At 44.7% G+C, this 22,765-nt stretch overlaps 1 protein-coding gene across 3 annotated transcripts in view; it reads left to right on the top strand.

Annotated features, from left to right (window-relative positions):
- Window positions 1-22,765, top strand: part of LOC141518655 (anoctamin-1-like) — a 161,167-nt gene that overhangs the window by 122,611 nt on the left and 15,791 nt on the right. For all 3 annotated transcript variants that reach the window (XM_074230876.1, XM_074230874.1, XM_074230875.1), the window contains 3 exons: window positions 14,310-14,392; window positions 16,787-16,798; window positions 17,478-17,549. In XM_074230876.1, coding sequence (XP_074086977.1) covers window positions 14,310-14,392; window positions 16,787-16,798; window positions 17,478-17,549 — 167 coding nt within the window. The remainder of the gene's footprint in view (window positions 1-14,309; window positions 14,393-16,786; window positions 16,799-17,477; window positions 17,550-22,765) is intronic.

Raw genomic sequence — 22,765 nt, 5'->3', positions numbered from 1 at the left:
TGACTGGACAGAAAGAACATCTATGAAAAATATTACAAAGCTATAAGCAATAGAATTTGGCAACAGATTGGGCATGTAAAATGAGTGTGTGAGAGACAAGTTGGAGATGAGCCAACCTAGGTGATTTAGGAAGATGGCAGCGCCCTCCAAAATTTATATACAACTTTGGAAGAGGGAAGGGTTTGGCTAGAGCAGGGAGGGAGAGAGGGGCAGAGTGGGAAGAGATAATGAATTCAGTTTTAGATTTGTTTCATTTGAGAGGTCCACACTCAGTGTTGTGCCTCCAATTTCACATGTCCAAAAGGTAGTTGGTGATGTGTGACTTGACCCGAAGTGATTAAATCTAAACATGAATATTGAAATCATATAGATGATCATTGGATCCATAGGGCTGATGAGATCCCCAAATGCAATAGCATAGAGGGAAAAGAGAAAAGGGAAAAACCTGGGGGACATCCATAGTCGAGCTACATGACCTAAATGACGATGCAATAAAGGACACTGTGGAGTGTTCACACAAGGATGAGTGTAATCAAAAGACAACCTTGTGGCCCAACTCAGAAGAGGGAAGAAAGTATGAGATAAAAGGCCATCTATGGTGTCAAAGGCTTTAGAGAGGTTAAGAAGGAGGAGGTTGAGAAAGGGTCATTAGGATGGACCATAAAGAGATCTTAGGAAATTTTGAGTGAGTTAATAATAGCTGTTAGTGATATCTGAAGTCAAATTGATATTTATTTGATTGCAAAAGTAAAAGGGGGGCAGCTAGGTGGTGCAGTGGAGCACGGGCCCTGGAGTCAGGAGGACCTGAGTTCAAATTTGACCTCAGACACTTAATAATTGCCTAACTATGTGACCTTGGACAAGTCACTTAACTCCATTGCCTTAAATTTAAAAAAAAATTAAGTAAAAGAAAGGAGTGGGGAAAAAAGAAGGTTTAAGAGTTGCGCTTAGTTGGACCAAGTGAGGATTTTCTTTTTTAAGGGCAGCATAGTTCTAGGCAGCAGAGAAGAAAGTAGTTGATGGTGAAATGGAAGATTAGTTTGAGCAGAGTTGACAGAAGATGCAGTCTAGCAGAAAAGATGGAAAGGGATCCGATCCCTTGTGGATGTCTGGAAGTTTGCCTTGGAAAGGAGAACTACAGCCTCCTGTGAAATGGGATAAAGGAGATCCTGAAGTGAGATGTTTGAGTGATGTGAGAAGGGGAGATAGGAAAGAGTGTCCTTGAATTCCTTCACCAGGGGCCCTTGACTTAGTAAAGTGACAAAACCAAAGATCAGCTGAGAAGACACAACAGCAACTTCCAGAGCCCAAAGATTCATTGTCACCCAGGTGACATCCAAAAACAACACAAATACTCAAGTGTGAAATGGCAAAGAACAGCCAACGGGAAACTCTTGGCCCTTCAGGGAGGTGATCTTTAGAAGAGCCAGTTGGCTAGGAGGATAATGCATTGAATGCAGGGGTGCTCCCCTGGACCACTCCCAGTCCTGGACTGAGGGTTCTCATTTCCCTTTCCTATTGTCCCTTGTTTCAAAATTATCTGCCTCTTAGTCCTTGTCTGTCTTGCTCCTCTACTAAGCTCTACTCTTCAGGATGATCCCTGCGTCTACACATAATGAGTCACAACTACAAGTGTCTGTTGAGTGAATGAGTGAGGGAGGAAGTGAATGAATAAATGAATGGATGGTGGTCTATATTGCTCTGGGTCCTCTCTACCAAGATATGCTGGAGACTCAGGCCTTTGACCTTTGTGAGTGCTGAAGGAATAACTACTTGGTTGAGTAAAGGGGTTGGTAGAAGGATGAAATCATACTTGTAGAGGGAAGACTTCATATGAAACTTCAGAATAAGGAGGGCAACCCTGATGGTGAAGGTTCTGCAGACAATGCCACATGAGGATTCACTGAAGGAACTGGCATATCCGGACTAGAGAAGACTCAGCCGGAGATATGAAAACTGACTTCAGATCTTTGGGGCTGTTTATTCTGTATAGCCCCAGAGAATATACCAAACAGCCCCAAGGCAGATTGAAGAGGCAGATTTAGGCTTGGGGATAAGAAATTTTTATTTTATTTTAGGTTTTTTTTATTTTGTTAGGCAATGGGGTTAAGTGGCTTGCCCAAGGCCACACAGCTAGGTAATGATTAAGTGTCTGAAGCCTCTACCAATGAGATCTCTGCAAAGTGGAAGAGGCTGCCTTGGGTTGGGGTTCTGCTCCTTCCACTCCCAAACTAGGCTCTGTTGACTCGCTGTTATGGACAAATAGATTCAAGAATGTTCCCCTCTTCCTTGACCTGTTGCTGATGGACTTGTCCCTTAAAGAACCCCCCATAAAATGGCACCCATTCTTTATAAATTTCAAAATGATCGGAAATAGTTTCTAGTCACAAATGCCTTGACTTTCCCTTTCTTCTCTAGTTCCTTGAATTGTATTATGAGCGATTGGTTCCCAGAGGAATTGAGGGAACAAACACCAAGCTTAGGAATGAAAGGTTTAGACTGAGGCCACTCAGTTCTACAAGGCCTGAACTTTTAAGCAATAGGGAAATTTCACACACACACACCCAACTTGGAAAACCCTCAAAAACCAAGCCAGATCCCAGTCACTAGTAGGTTTCTGAAAATGTATGTGCATCTTCCCATTCCTGTGTGTTTGGTATGCCATAGAGAAGCCTGCTGGGCTCATCTGTGCAGATTAAGGGTGGAACAAGACCCATGGGGCTTGACTTTCTTCAGGGATTGCTTCTGCCACCAACCTTCATTTGCCATTTGGAGACAAGCTGTTCCTGGGCATCCTCTGAGAACAGAAGGGTCTCTGAGGCAGGGAGATAAAAGCCTAGGGTTGTTTGTTGTGAAGTGAGCATGTGGAAGACACTCTCTCAGGGCCCCCCAAGTTATCCATACATCAGCTCTTGCAGAGGTTCTCCTGCTGTAGCCTATGTCTGCCATCTAAGAACTTAACTAGAAACTGAGGGGCTCATCCCCAGTCAAGATAAGGGGTTGAATTTTTACACCATATTAATTTTCCAAAGAAATTTCCATTAAATGATAGCAGTCAGTATGAGTGGAAACTAACAGTCCATGCTTACCAGATCACAGACCCTTGACAAAGGGCCTGTAAAAAAATTTAGGTGCAACGTGAGTGCATACAGCTCTAGTCATATCAAATCTAAATTTCTTTATCTTGCATTTAAGTCCCTATATCTGTTATTGTCCTTTTTTCTTCTTCTCAACTAAATTATTAGCTCAGAGTCTTTTCTTCAAACTATAGCTAACTGCAAGTGAAGTCAGGATGAGGGGAAAGAAGATTTAATGGAAAGAAAAAGCAAACTCAGTCATAACAGTGAATGTGAATGGATAGAATTTGCCTATAAAATAAAGGGCAGTGGTTGAAACCTAACTATTCATTATTGATAAGAAAAACACTTAAAACAAAGTTTATAGAGTTAAAAATGAAGAATGAATGGGTATAGAATTGTGATTTTTTTTAAAACAGAAGTTCCAGAATTGAACTCAAACAAGAAAACATTAAAAGTAGCTATGTGTCAGAGACATTGTTTAAATGCTCCATAGATGATAAAACGTCAGTGTTAAATATTTTATATGTATCCATGGGTGTTTAATGTTTGTACATAAATATACAATAAATGGCCTAGCAGCTAAATAATCGAAGGAAAAAGTAGCTGACTGACAATACCTGGCCACTGTTAGTAATTATTGGAGGCCTCAACATGCCTTCTTCAGCTTAGGCAACTAGCAGAAATGTCAACTAACTTTATCGAATTTGATTGTTGTCCCCACCCCAACTGCATTTCCCTTATCTTTGCCCTTGAGCATGTGGGTTGCTTACTCATAGATTCAAAGAATTTTAGAGGTTGGGAAGGATCTTAAAGATATTTTCTCATCACCACGACTTTGGATTCACCTTCACCTCTACCATCTAAAAGGGACTTTTCCTTTTCTATTTTTTTAAAGTTTTTGCAAGGCACTGGGGTTAAGTGGCTTGCCCAAGGCCACACAACTAGGTCATTATAAAGTGTCTGAGGTCAGATTTGAATTCAGGTCCTCCTGACTCCAGGGCGGTGCTCTATCCACTGCACCACCTAGCCACCCGACTTTCCTTTTCTATAAAAAATGTTCTTCTTCATTCCCTTCAAAATTTCTTCTTAAAATCCATGTCTTCCATTAGACCCAACTGAAAGAAGCCCTCTTTATTATTCCTGAAATCTCAGCATAAGAGTGTTCTGGGCCTTTGATGTCTCTGCCAGTTCATGATTTGGTTTGAGGATTTTTTGCACAGATGCTGCAGTGGGGGTTGGGGGAGAAAGGTACAATTCAGTTCAATTTGATTCAATAACATTTTCTCTATTTGCTTTAGCCAAGCAGAATTTACTCAACAGAGTTTACAGCTCTTTCATGTGGTCCATATAAATACACACACACACACACACACACACACATTATTCTGAAAACCTCCTATTGTACTCCAAAAATCTAGAAGACTTTCAATTGTATTTGGAAAGAGAGACAAATTTCTCTGTCCAACACTTCTGGTCCCTCACAATGGAGCTTTCACCTTCCTTTCCAAATATTTCCAATTACTTTCCTTCACTCACTCCAAATTGGACAAGGTATTCTTTCTCAGATTCCATGTGCCACTGCCTGTCTCCCTCTGAGCCGCTGCCCAGGCTGTCCTCCATCACTGGAATGCCTCCCCTCCTCATCTCTGTCTAATCTTGAAGGACTAGTGATAGGCCCATTGGACTGAGGTATTACTGCACCTCTTTTCCAAAGAAAAGGGGCCTCTCTGGTCTGAACCCAAACTCCTAAGGGAGCTTGGCAAATAATCAAACAGTTAAATTCCATTTTTTCCCCTTCATTGGTTCATCCAATTCTCACTTTGACAACTTTAGGAACAAATTTACTCAAAACCTAAGTTCTGACTCACTTCTAGAGTTTACCTAGAGAAGAAGAATCAAAGGTCACTCAGTGTATGTACTTCTGTCAGCTATAATATAGATACTTATTCTTTTTTTTTCAGTTTTTGCAAGGCAAATGGGGTTAAGTGGCTTGCCCAAGGCCACACAGCTAGGTAATTATGAAGTGTCTTGAGACCATATTTGAACCCAGGTACTCCTGACTCCAGGGCCGGTGCTTTATCCACTGCGCTCCCTAGCCACCCCTAGATACTTATTCTTATACCCAAAAGAAATGCTCTCTATCAAAGATTCTTTTTCTTCATACTAACTTGACTTCTGACTACTTAACAATTTGCTGAGAGGCTGATCCTTAAGCTTCATTAGACTATAAAGTAGCTGCAGGACTGCTAATTAGACATCTTTACCTCAGCTTTCCTCTGTCCAAACTCCAAGTCCATCTCTGCAGGTAAATCACTGAGGTTTGGGCCAATCTTCTTGCTGCTAGCCACCCGCTCTATTGCAGAGAATTCTACTACCACCAGCCAGGTACAATCATTTAGAAGGCAGAGTCACCACACCTCTCCAAGGTTGCCTCCAAGCCTCTCTACAGTCAACCTGAGAATGATGTTACCTATTCAGGAAAAGAATCACAAAACATAAATGTCCTTCAGGGGTCCAAATGTAAGTTTCTCTCATGAAATTCATACTTTCCATGGAAGCAGCAGTTGGACAAAGGACACAGGGCAATGCCACTCCACCCCCCTCATCCTTCTTTGAATCTAGAGACAGAGTGTAACTCTCCCCATCGTAGAGAAGAGTCTGGGCAAAAGGCACCAGAACAAGGCAAAAACATGGTTTTCCTTTAGCTGACATAGTACCCCCTCCCCCTGTTGTCACAGGGAAGAGAAAGGACTAAGGGACTTCTCAGGGTTTCAAAAACTCAGGCCTCCCAGCATTGAGCCACCACATAGACAGAAGCAGGTGTGAGGAAGGGCAACTGCTAGTGTGCTCCATGGACTGGCACCAGCTGCATCCATTCAGAATCCTTCCCTTCCTTCAAGGCCAACCTGAGATACTGTCTCCTCCATAAAGCCTTCCTGTTCCTTCCCTCTACTAATGTTCCCTCTCTTTCTTCTCAGATTGTTTAGAAAACTTCATCTGGTTTTCACCTTTATCTAAACCCCTTCAAATTTGCTGTTATACAATCCATAACTAAACCACACCTCTGCTTTGGGTTTCCCCAGGACAACATAACCTTCCCAAGGACAGGGACTATTTTCATCTCCCTCTTCCCATCCCAACACCTTGTACATAACAGCCATTCATCAATGTACTCCTAGCAAGCCATCACAAGCTCAGAACTGTGTGTTGGCAGATCACCAATGGGAAATTAGGCTAAAGGGGAAAAAAAGCTTTTGTATCTACTCCTTAAGGGTGTGGTAGAGGGAAGAAGTCTTAAGGAGTGGTGGTTAGGTTACCACCTCCCCAGCTCATAGGAGGTCTCCATGCCTACCCTTGGCATGACTCCTGCTTGAGAACTATCTAACCCTAATGGAGGAACTGCAATGGGCTTGGGCCTTTCTCCTCCTGGGTGTCTGGTAAACAGCAAAAGCTACTCAGAAGCTTCCTCACTGGGTTCCCTGCTTCAAGTCTCTACTCAGCCCAATCTGTTCTCCATTTGGCTTCATTAAGAGCAGGTGGAAGGGTGTCTCCTCCATTAGCATGTAAGTTTTGGGGCGAGTGGACAGGGACCACTTTCAGCTTTTTCTAGGGATAGCCCCCACACCTAGTATCTGGCACTGAGAGTTTAATCAATATTGATTGAATGACTGATTGATAGAGGTCAAAAAATGTCTTCTATGGGAAGGCAGAGAGATGAATATCCTGAAGACCAGTGTTGCCTTCAAAATTTTTAGGATGGAGTTTAGGCAAAGGAAGTTGACTTGTCAGGGCCCCCCAGTCCAGGGGAAGCATCCCAAGGATGCTCGGATTCAAGGGGAAGTTAAATCCCTTCTTCCTTCCTCCAATTTGTCCTTTCCTCCTTGGTCTTCTGACTGTCCCCATGATGTTCCCCTTCCCTTCTAGCACAGTCACAAAGAGAAGGCTTGGACCAGCTTCCAGCCTTGATGAGTACCATCTTGAGGCAGGTCCCAGCCTCACTGTCACTGGAGGAACAAAGCTGGCTATTTAGGGTGGCAGATGATTCACCCCCAGCCTGCCAGGCTCATTGCTGCTCCCAGTTTCACTAAGAGCCCAACTGAGACAATCGGTGGTAGTCACAGAAATTTTGTATTGTCCTTCTTACTTAGGATGAATAACCACTGGGCTGGTAGTTTTGGTCATCAAATGACCCAGGTTCAAATCCCAGTTCAACCTCTGATGTTATCAAAGTAGTCCTTCCTCAGTTTTCTTCTCTGTAAAATGAGAGATCCAGATTAGAAGGCCATAGGCCCCCCTCCTGGCTTTAAAACTACAAATTCAATGCCCCTTTATCATCACTGGTATTTTTCATAGTATGTTAAGAGTGGAAAAATATTCCCCATAGAATATTTTCTTGGATCATTGTAAAAAAATAAAAATCCAAGGAGGGTGGGTACCATTTGTATCATAACCCCATTATATAGGTGGGGGAAACTGAGACTCAGAAAGAAAAAAAAGTCTCTTGTTTCTTTTCTCAGAGCTAGTAGCTGAGATAAAACATAACCCAGGTCTTTCTGACACTAAATCCACTTTTCTGTCTATGATGCCATGATCTCTTTCTCACCTGATCTCATCTCTTCCTCATAACACTTCATGTTATCTTATGAGACTAGATAAGATATGTTCCACAACCCTTCCAGCTCCATGGGGTTGGGACTCTCAGGATCAGTATTCTAAAATTATAGCCCAATCATAGGGTATTAATTGTTAGTCAATGCACATATAGTTCAGGAACCTAGAGAGCAATGGAAAAGTCTTGATCAATCTATCCCTCCCTTTAGTGATGTTCCTAGATGGGACAGTGTCTCCTTTCCCAAGGCCTGCCCTAAGATCCTAAAGCCTTCAATGGAATTTAACAAGTTAGACCCCCCCCCAAGACACCCAGAGCTGAGGGAGGATTTTGGGCAGATCACACTGTGGTTTCTCCACCATAATTAAAAGGCAAAAGACTCTAATTCGAGTGAGCACTAATTAAGAGACTAAATGGGTCATTTTCCTCATGACTCAGTAAGAAGATTGTAGGTTAGAGACCTTAATAGAATCCAACCTTCCAGCTCCTGGGAAACCTCCAGTGAAGAGGACGTCAGGTATAAAAACAGGTGAGAATCTGAGGATCTCAGGATTCCCTGAAGCTCCGAGGCTGGCCCTTGAATGAGAATCTACTGCGCAGCAAAAACTTCCACCAAGTGTCTCTTTGTAGACCTTCATTGTGAGGGAGGGAGGTTGCTGCCTGAAAAGGAAGCCCATTCCACAAGCCCAAATCTTCCTCTTTGAATCCCCCCCCCCACCTTGTTCTGAGTTCTGCCCTGGGGCCAAGCAGGACAAGGCTGGCCAATCCCTCTTCTGGATAAAGACCCTTCAGATATTTGACGACTGCCCATCTTCCCTCCCTGGAGTCTTCTCCAGGTTAAACATTCCCATTTCCTTTCTGCTAATCCCTCAGATGGCTTTGACTCTAGTTTCTTCACCATTCTTGTTGACTTTCTCTGAAAACCTTCCAGCTTATAGTGTCCCCCCTTGAAGAGTGGCACCAGAAATGGAATGCAGTACTTCAAAGGGACATCCTAGTCTTAGATGCTAAGTTAGCTTTCTTGACATCTCACTATTGAGACATGTTAAGCTTGTGATCATTAAAACCCCAGATCTTTTTCATATAAACTACTGTCTTGCTACACCTCTCCTTCTAGAAGGAAGAAATTGAAAGCTAATCTATTATTTCTCTCACTGATATCATCTAGACCAACTGTGGTGCCATTCAACTCCTCCCCTCCCTCTGTACCTCTTTTCAATGTAACATATATTTATGAAGGACCTATTGTGTGCCAGACACTGGAGACTCACTGGGAGTTCCTTTCAACTGAATACCAAAAGCCATAACTCTGTGGTTCTCTGAGATAGATGCAACATGGATGCTAGAGGGTGCAGTGAAAGACAACCAAGGTGTAGGATGTGGTCATATCTGCTGCTCTGGGAAAACATGGAGGCATTTTGAGGAAACAGCCCAACAACCATCAACCAGAGGAGGGGTGGACAATTTCACAGTCTGGATTGGATCTGTGCCATTAGAGTTCTGGGTCACCAGGGAGCGTCGGCCCGAGGTCCCCCAGCCAGGTGGCATATACCCACCCTTGATCCCAGAGGCATTGAAAGGCCTGAGTTATTCACCTGCCTTCTTTGCATTCCTTCAAATCCTCCTAGAGGTAATGATGGTGGGAAGGGAGGAACTTGGCTCTCTTAGAGAAACATGCTCCCCCACTCAAGAGAGTGGCTCTTGTTTCTATTCAGGCTGAATGGAGGACATTGTCCCCATCTGTGGGACCTCCCTTTGCCCAAGTGTCAACTTCCTGAAGTGTTGCAGGCATTGTTATTCACCTGCTAAGGAAGCAATGGGGAGGAGGGCAGGGAGGGGGACTGCCTTGAGCTGCTGCCATTGATCCATTGACCTTGAGAATATCCTTCTAAGATTGTTGGCTTGATCTGAGAGTTTAAGTGTGGCCATGGAGAGATCACCACTGCAGGAAATGAAAAGAGAAGTCTAGGATAGGTACTGAATGGGAGCCCACCTGGGGGAGGGGGGGGGGTGATGGAGCACAGAGAATGTATGTGGGGGGGAGAGATATTGGGGGGCTGCAAGGATAGAGATGGATGCTCATAAGTAGGAGTATACTGGGTGATTAAAGAACTAGTTAGGGGCGGCTAGGTGGCATAGTGGGGCGACTAGGTGGTGTAGTTGGGGGCAGCTAGGTGGCATAGTGGATAAAGCACTGGCCTTGGAGTCAGGAGTACCTGGGTTCAAATCCGGTCTCAGACACTTAATAATGACCTAGCTGTGTGGCCTTGGGCAAGCCACTTAACCCCATTTGCCTTGCAAAAACCTAAAAAAAAAAAAAAAAAGAACTAGTTAAATTTTCAGTGTGAATATTTATACCTTGGAAATCAACAAATACTATAAGGCTTTGTGTGGGGTATGGAGACCCTCAGCCAAAATGACTCCTCCGAGTCCTCTCAAGGTGGCAGCAAAGAGTTAACATTTCATTCGGTTCTTGCAAGAAGCGGGGCAGTTCCTAACTCTCTAGGAGAGAGAGCAGGCAAAGCCCAATGACAGAAGCTGAAGCAGGGTTCAAAAGCCACAGAAACCACCACCCATTCCCCCTCCTCTTTTCTGCCCACCCTTACAACAACTGGTCAAACTTGGCGGTCCAAAGAGGAGGGGAGTGTACCTAGGTGTTCCCAGGAAAGTTAGTCTTTGTTTGCACCTTATAAGGTTAGGGTGACAGGATTTTTCTCGCTGGAGATTCGGGTTCCCAAACTCATCTGATTCTTGAGAAATAGAAACTGAGGCCTGTAGCTTAGAATAATTTAGCACTATGTTTCTGACAAGTTAGCACTTTGCCCCTCACAGTTGGATTTAGGTTTTATTGATTATCTGGACTTTAAAAAAGTGAAGAAAATGTTAATAGTTAAGCATATTTCCTGTATAATTTTCTCCCCCTGGAGAGCCAGTTGTTAAACATGTACCAGCCTCCCCTTGACCATAAGTGTTCATCTAGGATTTACTGGGTAATCGTGCTTAAGAGTTTGACTTTGTTATAAGGGATTTCCAAAACTACTGTGATATTCATCAAAAGGCATTGATAAAACTTAAAATATGAAAGAAAGAGGGAGTAGAGAGGGGAAAGAAGTGAGAAGAAAGGAGAGAGGATGGGAAGGAAGGTCCTGTTCTTGGGGTCAAGGGAGGCCTGAATTGAATCTTCATCCTTTGTGAGCCCCTGTTACTACAACTTATCTGCTTTTCCAATTGTTTTAAACATTGTAAGTTGTGGGCATGGAGGACACTGACATAGGACCACCTGGCATGACATGCCCTCATCAGAGAGGGGCTATGTCTAAGAGATAGGCAGAGTGGAAGCAGCTCAAAGGAAATGTGAGATGTGTAAGTTTAGAGTACCCACCCCAGGTATTCATTTACATGGACTATTTGTGCCCAACCTGTGTTAGAGCATTCCAGGATCCTATTGGTCTGATCAACCACAGTCAGACACGATGGCACTTGTCTCTAACATAGTGATGTCATTTGGTCTTCCCGATAATGAAGGACAGGGAGCACTATGCATCAGTCCCAACCCTCTCAAATATGCAGTCTTTAGAAGCAGATCAGAATTATAAGGCTTAATTGCCAGGCTTGGCTATGTCACTGACCTGTTGTGTGACCTGAAGAAAGTTGCTTTCTGTCTCTGGCCTTACATTGTCCCCACCTTCTACACAGTGAAGGCTTAGGACTGAATAGTCTTTGATGGCTCATCCATTCACCATTTGGCTAGAGTCCACCTTGCTTTAGACCATTCAAAGCCAAGTCATTGAGAGTCTGTTGAGATCCTACTCCATGGCAGGCACATTGACTGGTGTTTGAACTACCAGAGCCCTGCTCCCAGGAAGCTCCTTTTTGTGGTATTTCTCTCTCCAATTGTGTCCAGCATCTGCCCCTCTTTGGGTCCCTCACCTGATGACAACTAAATGAATTCATAAAATATTGAGGCAGTAGAGAGTCCAGAGCCAGGTGAGCAGACAGAGCTGCAGCCCATCTTAAACCATCTAAACCAGAGGAGACCCTTCAGGCAGGCAATCCAATGAGGATGTGCAGCTTCAGGGAAGTTCAGGGGAAAACAATGGCAGCAATTCCCATTTCTAGAAGGCTTTAAAGTCTGCCCCAGTCTTTTACATATATTATTATCTCATTCCAATCTCATAAAAGTCAATGCTTTCCATTTTACAGAGAAGGAAACTGAGGCTCAGTAAGTTTAATCATTTGCTCAGAGTCCCATAGCTAGTAAGTGTTCAGGGCAAGATTTCCAGACCCCTATTTGCTAGACCAAGCTTCCTCCTTGAGCCATCTTTCAAGAGAATATGTTCCCCAAGTTGCCTACCTTTCAAGAACTCCTTTAATTAAAATGCAAGTAAGCATGTCATGGACCAATATGTAAGCAAATTTCCAGTTAAGTCCTGTATGTACCAAGCTGGTCCCCCAGGCAAAGAAAGAACATTGAGTGAGGAGACAGAAGGGAGACTGATGAGGACCGAGACCTTGAGCTGGCAGGGAGGAAGTCAGGCAATTGATGTTAAGTAAGAATTGAAGCTTTGGAAGGCTTTTATTTCTTTTGCCATTCTTGTGGTATCTCTGGGTCCTGGCACGATGCCCTGCCCAAGGTGAATGCTGCACACATAAGGATATAATTTAGTGAGTGTAGATCCAGAGCCCTGCTCTCAGTGTCACCATCAGACTAGTTGGACAAACAATAAGGGGCAGCCAGGAGATCCAGTGGATAGAGCACTGTTCACATTGCAAGCTGTGGGCATGGGTTACACTGGCACAGGAGCACCCAGTATGGTATGCCCTCATTAGAGAGATCAGGAGGACCTGAGTTCAAATCTGACCTCAGACACTTGACATTTACTAACTGTGTGACCTTGGGCAAATCACTTAACCCCATTGCCTCACAAAAACAACCGGAAGGGAGGAGTAATCCCCTTGTGGCAGCTCCGGAAATCTAAAAAGATCAACAATGAATGACCATGCATCTCAGATTCAGGTGATGGCTGCCAGAGTTAGGAGCTGGAGGTGAGCTTTCAGCAATGGCTACTCAACCATTTGGGTAGAACAGGAAATTCATGAAGAAAGGTTGTCTGGGGAGGTGTGCTGGAGCCTGATGGGGGAACTTCCTAGAAGCCAGATTAAAGAGTTAACATTTTATCCTAAGATCAAGAGAAGAGGGGGGGTAACCAAAACTTCTGGAGCAATGGAATGGCATAGTTAGACCTGTCCTTTAGGAATCTCAATATGGCAGCTCTAGGGAGAATGGGTTGGAAATGGGAGAGAGTAAATTCAGCAGAAACAATTGATTATCCCAATAAGCCAACTGAGAGATGTTGAGGCCTGAAACAGGTATACATGTGAGTGGATGGAAGGGGCAGATGTGAGAGAGATGTTCAACACAGAAACAATTGATTGGATATGGGTAGGGGAGAGTCAAGGCAGACTTCCTGGACATCATGATGGTTATGCTCTCAAGAGATTGAGGAACATTTTGAGGAGGGACAGGTTAGGCATAAAGATGATGAATCCAGTTTGGGTAAGTTGAGTTGATAGAACATCCAGGAGAAGATTCCATTAGGTTGTCAAGGAGGTCAGTGCCTCATGCTCAAGAAGGAGACTAGAACAAGATATCTGGGATTGGAAGTCGGCTCCATAGAAAGGGTAACTGGCCCGTGGAAATAGTGAATTCTTTGACATGGAAGTGTGTTTAAATAAAGAAGAGTTGGGCGTCCAGGACCCAGACCTAGTCAACAGCCACTTTAGGGCCAGCAGACAGATGATAAGCCATCCAAGGAAACTGAGAAGGAGCAATATCCAGGCAGCTGGGAAGAGAATCAAAACAGCCATGTCATGGAAGCCAAGGGGAGAGTCTGTCCAGGAGAAAAGTATTAGTAGCCCACAGTGTCAAAAAACAAGTGGAATAAGAACTGGGAAAAGAAGGTTGGCTTTATCATTTAAGAGGTCAATGCTGGCCTTGGGAGAACTGTTTTAAGTCAAGTGGTGGGGATGGAAGCCAGTCTACAAGTGAGGGGGTGAAAGGAAGGAAAGCAGGAGAAAGCAGCTTCAGGGGGTGGCAAGGTCAAGTGAAGGTTTGTTTGAAAGTTGCAGAAGACTTAGATGTTTGGAGGCAAATGGGGAAAGAGCTCACAGGTAGATGTATGGGATGACTCAGTCCTAGCCCTTAAGGAACTTAAGAACTAATAGAAACATAAAACGTGGATAAAAATAGTCTATGAAGGGGGCTGTGGTAAGTGCCTCAAGAGGAGAACTAAGTGCTTTGGGGATGGCTTCCAGCTGGAGATACCAGGGAAGGCTTCATGAAAGAGTTGGCATTACATGTGCGTCTGGGAGGCTGGGTTGGGCTGGAGGGCATGTGAGGCTGGAGGCAGACCATCCTAGGTCCCTGGCATTGTAAAACTAACCCGAGCCAGCCCAATGGGGAGGGTTGCCCCAATGACTCGTTTTAATCTCAACAGTCAATGTACCTAAAAGAAATTTCAGAGGCAACTTATAAGCGGGTTTTGATGGCCATTTAGACATTAACAAAATTGCCTGTGAATGTGACTCTCTCTTTTCTTTTTTCTCTCTCTTCTGTTCAGCTGCCATGTTTATGGAACATTGGAAGAGAAAACAGATGCGGCTCAACTATATATGGGACCTAACTGGGTTTGAGGAGGAAGAGGTCAGTGTCACTGGATGTTGGCTGCATCCGTAGCCTTCCCTTGCCTCTTAGTTGCCAGGGAGTTTGAAGGTCCCCAAACAACTCAATCCTTCCTCTAGTCTTGTATGAGTGTGGTATGGGATGGTAAAGTGATCCCATCCAAGGGTAGAAGGAAAATCCTCCACATGATCTATTTCTGAACTCATTTTTGGATGTGTTGGAAGCATGTTTGGTTACCAAGGAGATCTACCCCATGTATGTGCAGGAATGCTTTGGACATCCACACCACTGGGAGACCATAGACATGGTGTGGTCATGGAGATTCCTGTATACTCAGACTCCCTTGGTGCTCTGGTTAAGGTGCTAAAAGCAGGGCCTGGGCCATGTGCCGCAAGCCAGTCTGACCATCCAGGCGTGCCCACCAGCCTTGCCAAGATAACATTAGACAAAAGGCAGCTGCTCCCACAAATGGGGCCCAAACCTCCCTCTTCTGGCCAACTCTCCAGTTAATGCTTCTACCGTTGGGTGTGGTTAACAGCAAGGGGGTGGGGGGAAGATGGAAATATTGAAGGGAACAAAATCCATTGGTTCCTTTGGAATCTAAAAAAAGGAGGGAAGATTCAAAGTGTAATTATGGCTTCATGGAAAGGCTTGAAGCCAGAGTTCTCTGTCTTCTCCCAGGATCTCAGGAGAAATGCCCTCATTGACTCATCACTAATTGCCAGTTTCCTCGGGTACAGGCCCTCAGATCTTGCCCGATGAGAAAGTGGCATCATTTATTAGAAATGTTTCTGGCACAGACCCCTAGGCCTCAAGAGTTCCCACCAGATGCCAGCCCTATGACTTCAGGAACTCCTCTGCACATCAGAGCAGACTCTCAGAGTTTGTTAGCTCATTCCTTTATTTAAATCCTTTTAACATTTGGATGATGATGGAAAAAATCCCTTTTCTGTCTAAAAATAATCAGATAGGTCTTAACACAAAAGCAGACTCTCAAGGTCAGAAGCACAAATAGGATTTTATTCCATTGTGTGATGTGTCCCTCAAGGATCATGTAGCCAGCCCCTCTACCCCATCATTGTGCTCCACATGGGTGCACCAAGTTGAAGGCATTCTCTGGGTACCTTCAAATAACCACAGCTTCTGAGCCCCCCACAGGCATGCTTACATCTACCAGTTGACTAGAAGAAGCAATGGTTTCCATTTAATTAAATATCTTGCAAATTAAGTGCCAAGAAATGATCCCTGCTATGTACTCTTCTATAAAGTAGTACCAAAGTATCGAGGCAAGGTACACATGTAGAAAACATATATGACCAGGGAATGTACATGGATGACATGTATAGGGTCTACCATGGGCAAAAAATTTGAATAATGGATCACACATGCCAGGAACTCAGGAGATTTCATCATACATGTGTGTTTCATGTAAAATCTAGTCTGATTTAATGAGATATACCTTCTCATCTAAGTTAGGAAGAATCCAACTCTTTGACTTGACTGAGGTGAAGAGGAGAATTGGGAGGAGGCCCCCTTTTCCCAGAGTTAATCTTGACCCTGGAGGTCTGAAGTGTTTTCAACTTGTGTCTAATGGACAATATAACACTGTGGTTAGGTGGTCTGGATTTGGGTCAGTAGCACCAAACCCAAGCTCTCTTACTATGTGGCATTGGACACAATCTCAGCCAATTAGTCCTCCAATGTTAGAAGTTAGAGATGGGGTGTCTTCTTTTTGGTGGAGGAAGATCCCACAGCAAGGAAGTTACTGGTCCTTGGTGTGCCTTGACATACCTAAAATGGGAAATGATGCTCTGGAGAGAACACAGAGGCCCAACCCCCTCCTTTGACAGAGGGGACCAGGGAGTTGGAGGCCCCCATATGGTTAATAAGCTGCAGGTCCAGAATTTGAACCTAGAATGCTCCATAGCCTGGCCACATCACAGTGATGATGATGAAAACAACTGAGTCGCCTCCAAGTTCACAGATATCTCCAAACTGACCTTCTTGCCAGGAGCGCCACTCTCCCCCCATTCCTTAAAGTCACTCCTAGACAAGAGAGAAGTGAGATGCTAGCATCTTGGGGGTGTTTTGTGTCCCCAGACGTCTGGACCCAGGCAACTAAGGACAAAATCAGGAGAAGCCCACGGAAGCCTTGTGCTTCCCTCACATTAGCCTAAAGCATCTAAACACATCCTATCCTCTGGGAGGTTCCAACACTATATAACTAGAATTTATGATGATGATTCCCCAAACAATGACTCAGGGATATGCCAGGTGTTGGGATGGAACATTCTCTAGTGGCCTCCTTCTCAGCAAAAGACGAGATTGCGATGTGTAGTGGAAATCCCCCCAAGCCAGTTGAAGTAATTTACACTTTGTGTTTCTCTCTTCCCCCCATTTTACTGATCCATGAAGGAGACCGTCAAGGTTTGGAACTTTTTGTGACTCCGTTTCCTCCTCCCACCCTATCTCCCTGCAGAAAGGGCCTTTCTGCTCTCCCTTGATGCTCAGCCATCATTTCATCTCCTTTCCTGCTTCCAACAGAGCCTTTCTTGGTTGGCTCCTTGGCCCAATAGCGAGGCTGCCTTTTTTCCTACCACTGTTGGCCTGTTTTAACATTTGGTCTTTCTGATTTCTGTTTTTCAAGCTGGTTCAAGCCAAGCGCCTGCCTTTGAATGGGGGGGGGGGGGAAGGGGGGTCTTTGCATCCGCCAGTGCTTGCTGAGGCTATTCTCTCCTCTTCCTCTGATTCCTGTATGGCACTTGTCTCTGGCTACTGTCTCTGTGGTCAGTGAGTTCTTTGGTTGCCTGGAGCTTGCTGCCAGGAAACAGAAGCTGCCCCAGGGATGGGGTGGGGGGGCAAGCAGCCCCTCTCATCCATTGCCAGTGAGAAGAATTCCCAGGAAGTAATGAGGGTGAGGGCCAGGAAAGAGGGTGAGGGGTCCAAAGGGCACAGCTCTGACCTGGCACCAACCTCCAGCAGCTCTGCAAATGGGGCAGGCACACACCTGGCCCAAGTCTAGGGAGCAGTTGGCCATATGTCCACATCTGGGCTGGCCTGGCATTTCTGCTTTGTAACTGAACTTGATCCTGGCCTTATTCCACAGGCTCATCCAAGGGCTGAATACGAGGCCAAGGTTTTGGAGAAATCCCTTCGGAAAGATTCTCGCCACAAGGAGGTAGGTGCCCTACTGCCCATCTGTCCTCGTGTTCTTCTATGAGCCATGATCCTTGGTAAGGAATGGGCAGCAACTGCATCCCCAAGGCCCTCACCTAGCAAAGGGACTTCCAGCAGTGAGCTCACCAGCACTGGGAGCTAAAACCCTCTGATGGGTCAGGAGCTTTCCTGGATGCTTATGATACAGAAATGGAAAGAGATAATAATAATAATAACAATAATAATAATAGGGGTGGTAAGGAAGAGGAAAATCACACACACACACACACACACACACACACACACACACACACACACACACCTCTTTAAGATTTACATAGCCCTAGGGGGCAGCGAGGTGGTGCAGTGGATAGAGCACCAATCCTGGAGTCAGGAGGACCTGAGTTCAAATCTGACCTCAGACACTTAATAATTACCTAGCTGTGTGGCCTTGGGCAAGTCACTTAACCCCATTGCCTGGCAAAAACCTAAAAAACATAAAGATTTACATAGGATATCTTACTTGATTCTCATAACAGCCCCGGGAGATAGATGCCATTGTTATGCCCATTTTACAGATGAGAAAACTGAGACTGAGATTAAGTAAATTGCCTGAGTGACACAGCTTTTAAATGGCTGAGGCAGGTTTTGAACTTGGGTCTTTCTAGTTCCAAGACCCCTGACCAAGGCCTTCCCTCAGGAAAGTGGCATTCTATGGGGAAATTGCAATGTTAAATGCTGAAATGACAGCTAGGTGGTGCAGTGGATAGAGCACTGGCCCTGGAGTCAGGAGGACCTGGGTTTAAATCCGGTCTCAGACACTAATTACCTAGCTATGTGACCTTGGGTAAGTCACTTAATCCCATTGCCTTACACAAACAAGACAAAAAAAAAAAAAACCAATGTTAATGCTGAGAAGTAAATACAAAATATCTCCCTGGTAGCTACAAAGTATTGGGTGCAGGGAGCGGATTAGTCTAGAAAAGACCCCTGAAGGATGTGGCAGCAGAACTGAGGCTGGAAGGGAGCCAGGGATTCCAAGATGGGGAGATGAGGATGGCCACCATGTAGCACAGGGAACAGCACTCTGCGGTCATTCTGGGAAGGTGGACCAGAGTCAGACCAGGAAGGACTTTAAATAGAGGAGTTTCTCTTTTTATATCTTACCCTATAGGCAATAGGGAGTCCCTGAAGCTTCTTGAGCAAGGAAATAACCTGATCCAATTTGCGCTTTAGGGATAACTGGGTCACCCTGTGTTTCTTCTTAGGGAGATCATCCCCTCTTAGAAGCCTTTGGATGCCTCATAAGGGCCCTGGGGCCCTCAGTAAGCAATCATTCACACACCAGCCAGTGAGGGGTGGTCTAGGTCTCATATGTTGATGCTTTCAATCTGTCAAGTTTTAACACAAAACCTCTCCCTCTTGTGTACTCCCTCCAGAACTCTCCTTAGAAAGCAACTCTTGCATTAGACCCAGAACTGTGGAGAGGGCAGCTTTCATTTCCATTGTCTCCCATCCCATATATACATTTGCCAATGCCCAGGTCTTTTCCTCTGACATCTCTAGTGAGCTTTTCTCCTTCTCATGATGTGGGAACTTCCACATTTGTCTGTGTCCTGAGAATGATAGAGACATCTGAAAGAAAAGTTTATTGTCTCTAAAATCTGATTACCCCTAAGCTTTCCTGGGCTCTGCCCTGGGGCACCCTCAGAGGAAATAGCCCTCTAATGAGGAGATGCCCGGGCAGACAGCTGATAGACAATGCCTAGACCCCTCCCTGTTAAGCCAGGAAGTCCTTGCCCATGTTTCGAGTCTTCACTTTAAACAGGTCCACGAGCCCACACTATGTAGCAGACACAGTCCTAAGCAGGCTACCCAAGCACCACTAAAAAAGGGATAAAAAATAATCCTTGCTGTCTAGGATCCCACAATATGGGGCAGGGGGTAGAATGGGGGGAGACAACTGGTCCTAAAGCAGCTAGAGACTGAATGGACTGGTAATAATCTCCCAGAGAAACCATTAACACTAAAGGAAACCAGGAAAGAGATGTTCCAACAGGTGGGACCTGAAGGAAGTGGGGATGGAGAGGCTAAGTTCTAGCATGAAGAACTATGGGTGAAAACAGTCAGCTAGGAGATGAAGGGACTTGTTTAAGGAAGGAGCAGCAAGTCAGTGTCAATGAGTCACAGAGAAAAGACATAAAAGACTAGAAAAGGATTGGAGTTAGAAAGGGCTTTGAAGGCCAAACAGAGCATTTTGCATTTGATCCTAGAATCCACAGGGAGCCACTGAATTTAATGGATTGAATAAGGGTTGACCTGATCAGACCTGAACCTTTCAGGAAAATCCCCTTGGTGGCTGAGTGGAAGCTGGTATGGAGAGGGGAGGGACTTGAGACAGGCAGACCACTCCCTACCCCAAGCAACCATTGTAGTAGTCAGATATGATGGGATGAGGATGTACACCAGTCCGTTGGCCATGCCAACAGCTGAGGATGACTCCTAGTCTAGGGGAAGCCTTCAACAATTTGCTTAGTTGAACTGAACCCTAGGAGTCTATTAGTATCTGATTACTGACATTGGACTGAAATAATTGGGGCAAGATTCATCCCCCATCATGGTCCCTTGATGGCACAAAAGACAGAACCTTCTCTTTTCCTGGAATGCTCTTTCTTTAATAGAAATTTCATTTATTTTTCCAATTACAGGCGATGGTCATTTATCAGCATTCATACATACATTTCCAAATTTATGAGATAGATATTTTTCTGACACCCTCTCTTCCCTCCTCTCTCCTCATGATGGCCAACAGTCTGGTAAAAGTTGTACATATCCATTTCTATTTAACATATTTACATATCAGCCATTTTATGTAAGAGAAATTAGAACTAAGAGGAAAGAAAGAAAACCATGTAATAGGAAGGAAAAACATTAGAGAAGTTTTAAAAAATCGAACAGAGCATATATTCAGATTCTGTGGGAGTTTTTCCCTCTGGATGTGGATGGTATTGTCCATAACAGGTCTCTCAGGGTTGTCCTTGAACTCTGAACTGCTGAGAGGAGCTGCATCTGTCCTCGTTGATCAATTCACCATATTGTTATTCATGTGTGCAACATTCTCTTAGTTTTGCTTCCTTCACTTAGCATCAGTTCATGTAATTCTTTCAGTGCTTCTCTAATGTTTGACCACTTATGATTCCTCCATGGCATTCATATACCATAGTTTGTTCAGCCATTCTCTAGTTGAAGGGTACCCCCCTGAATTCTGGAATGCTTTTCTGCCTTTACCTCTTGCCTGGAGCTTCTTCAGAATGTAGCTCCCTCCTATCTGTGACCTTTCTGCTCCCACTGAGTTAGCAGAGCACTCTCCCCAGCCCCAAATGACTGTATTTACTCTGTCATCTCTTTGGGATAAACTGGTATGGCATGAGTCATGAGCCCTGCTCTCACTCTAGGAGAATCCTGTCTTCTCAAGGGCAAAGACTTTGATTCTGGATTTGAGCATGGTGGCTTCCTCAAGAAAATCTTTGCAGTGAACTGAATCCAACCTAATACTAATGAACTAAGAATAAATAGCCAGTATTTCATACATAGTGCTTTTCATACATTTATTTGAGGTTTACAACAGCTGAAGTAATGCTCTTGTTACTTCCATTGTCCAGAGGAGCCAACAGAGGCTAAGACAACATAAAGGAGGTGGCCCAGGCCACACAGCTAATAAGAGTCTGAGACAAGATTCAAACTCAGGTCTTCCTATCTGTGGCCCCCTAACTGCTCTATTCAACTTAGTACAATCTATATGGGGAGAATATAGTGATAGATTCCAAGGACCTAAGCTTGAAGGGACTTAGACTTAGGTCATCTAAACCAACCCCCCCATTTGACAAATAAAGAAACTGAGGTCTGAGAGGGGTGTTAACTTACTCAAAGCAAAACCAAGAATTCTTTCATCAGAGGACCTAGTCATGTTGGGTCTTCCATCTCAGGACAGTAGTGAACACTGGCATGCTTATGAGGAGCATTTACATCTTTTCCCATGGATTGTGTGTGTCCTTGAGAGATATGGGCTTGTGCAATTTGAGATCTTGGGGGGGGTGGCATCAGGATTCATCTAATCCCATTTTACAGGGAGAAGGGGGAATGGCTGGAGAGGTCAGGTTGTAGAGACATGCTAGAGAAGGACAACAGCATTGAGGGAAGAGTAAAAATTAAATAGTCCTTGCCCTCAGGAAGCTGCCATTTTCCTGAGAAGATAGAATCAGTTGCCAGGGAAGTAAAGGGAGTAATTTTGAGGGGCAGGAAATGCTTATGTCCAGGGGCAGAAGGGATCAGGAAATACTTTGAAGGAAGTTAGAAACTCTAAGGCAGTGCCAGGAAGGGATGGTGGACCTTCCAAAGAGGAGCAGAATCCTGAGTAAATCCCCAAGACAAGAGAGAATCAATGAGTGCAGAGCATTTTATTCAAATTCCACATTTACCCTTGGACAGCTCTCTGCCTCAGTTTCCTCACTGTAAAATCAAGCCATTGGGCTGCTCTAAGGTCTCCCCCCAGCTCTAGATCTGTGATTGTCTGCTCAGAGAGAGTTGGAACCAGGTCTCTGAGATCCCTCCAAGTTCCAGATCCTAGCCTCCAGCACTAGGAAATGGGGTGTTTTCAAGTGTGGCAGCCTTGTCCACAAGTTCTGTGCTTGACCTTTCTTCCCAAATGCCTCTTCTGTAGCATTTCTTTTCAAAGTTGAGCATCTACCATCTGTTCTTTGTTTAAATTGATCTGAACCAGAAATTAGTCTTGGAATGAGCAAAGCTTAAGATGAACTCTCTGCTAAGGCCGTGCATACCAGTCAGGTGGGTTGAGGATGACTCAGCGGGCACTGGCAGCCACTCCAACTCCTGGTCCCTTTTCTCTTTGTTCCTTTTCTCCCCTTGCTCTCAGAAGCCTGGACGTTTGCCGGAGGAGACAGCAAACAATTGGAGAAAAAGAGTTAAGACAACTATGGTGGGGGTGAAATGGGTGCATTTCCTTTTCAGATGGAATTGAAATGATGGGGCATTTTCTGAAAAATAAAGTCAGTGATAGCAATAGTTTCCCACCTTCCCCCCCTGCCCCAACCAACTCTGGCTGCTCAGAATATTGTTCCTGATCTTCACACCCATCTCCTTTTCCCATCCAGCACCCATGGAGAGGTTGGCACTGCATGCCTGAGGCTGGGATTTGTTATTGAAAGGAGGGAGATGTTA

This window comes from Macrotis lagotis, chromosome 3 (assembly GCF_037893015.1).
Source record: "Macrotis lagotis isolate mMagLag1 chromosome 3, bilby.v1.9.chrom.fasta, whole genome shotgun sequence".
Taxonomy (NCBI): Eukaryota; Metazoa; Chordata; class Mammalia; order Peramelemorphia; family Peramelidae; genus Macrotis; species Macrotis lagotis.
The sequence above is the reverse complement of the archived record's forward strand: the minus strand, read 5'-3'. Positions and strand labels throughout refer to the sequence as shown.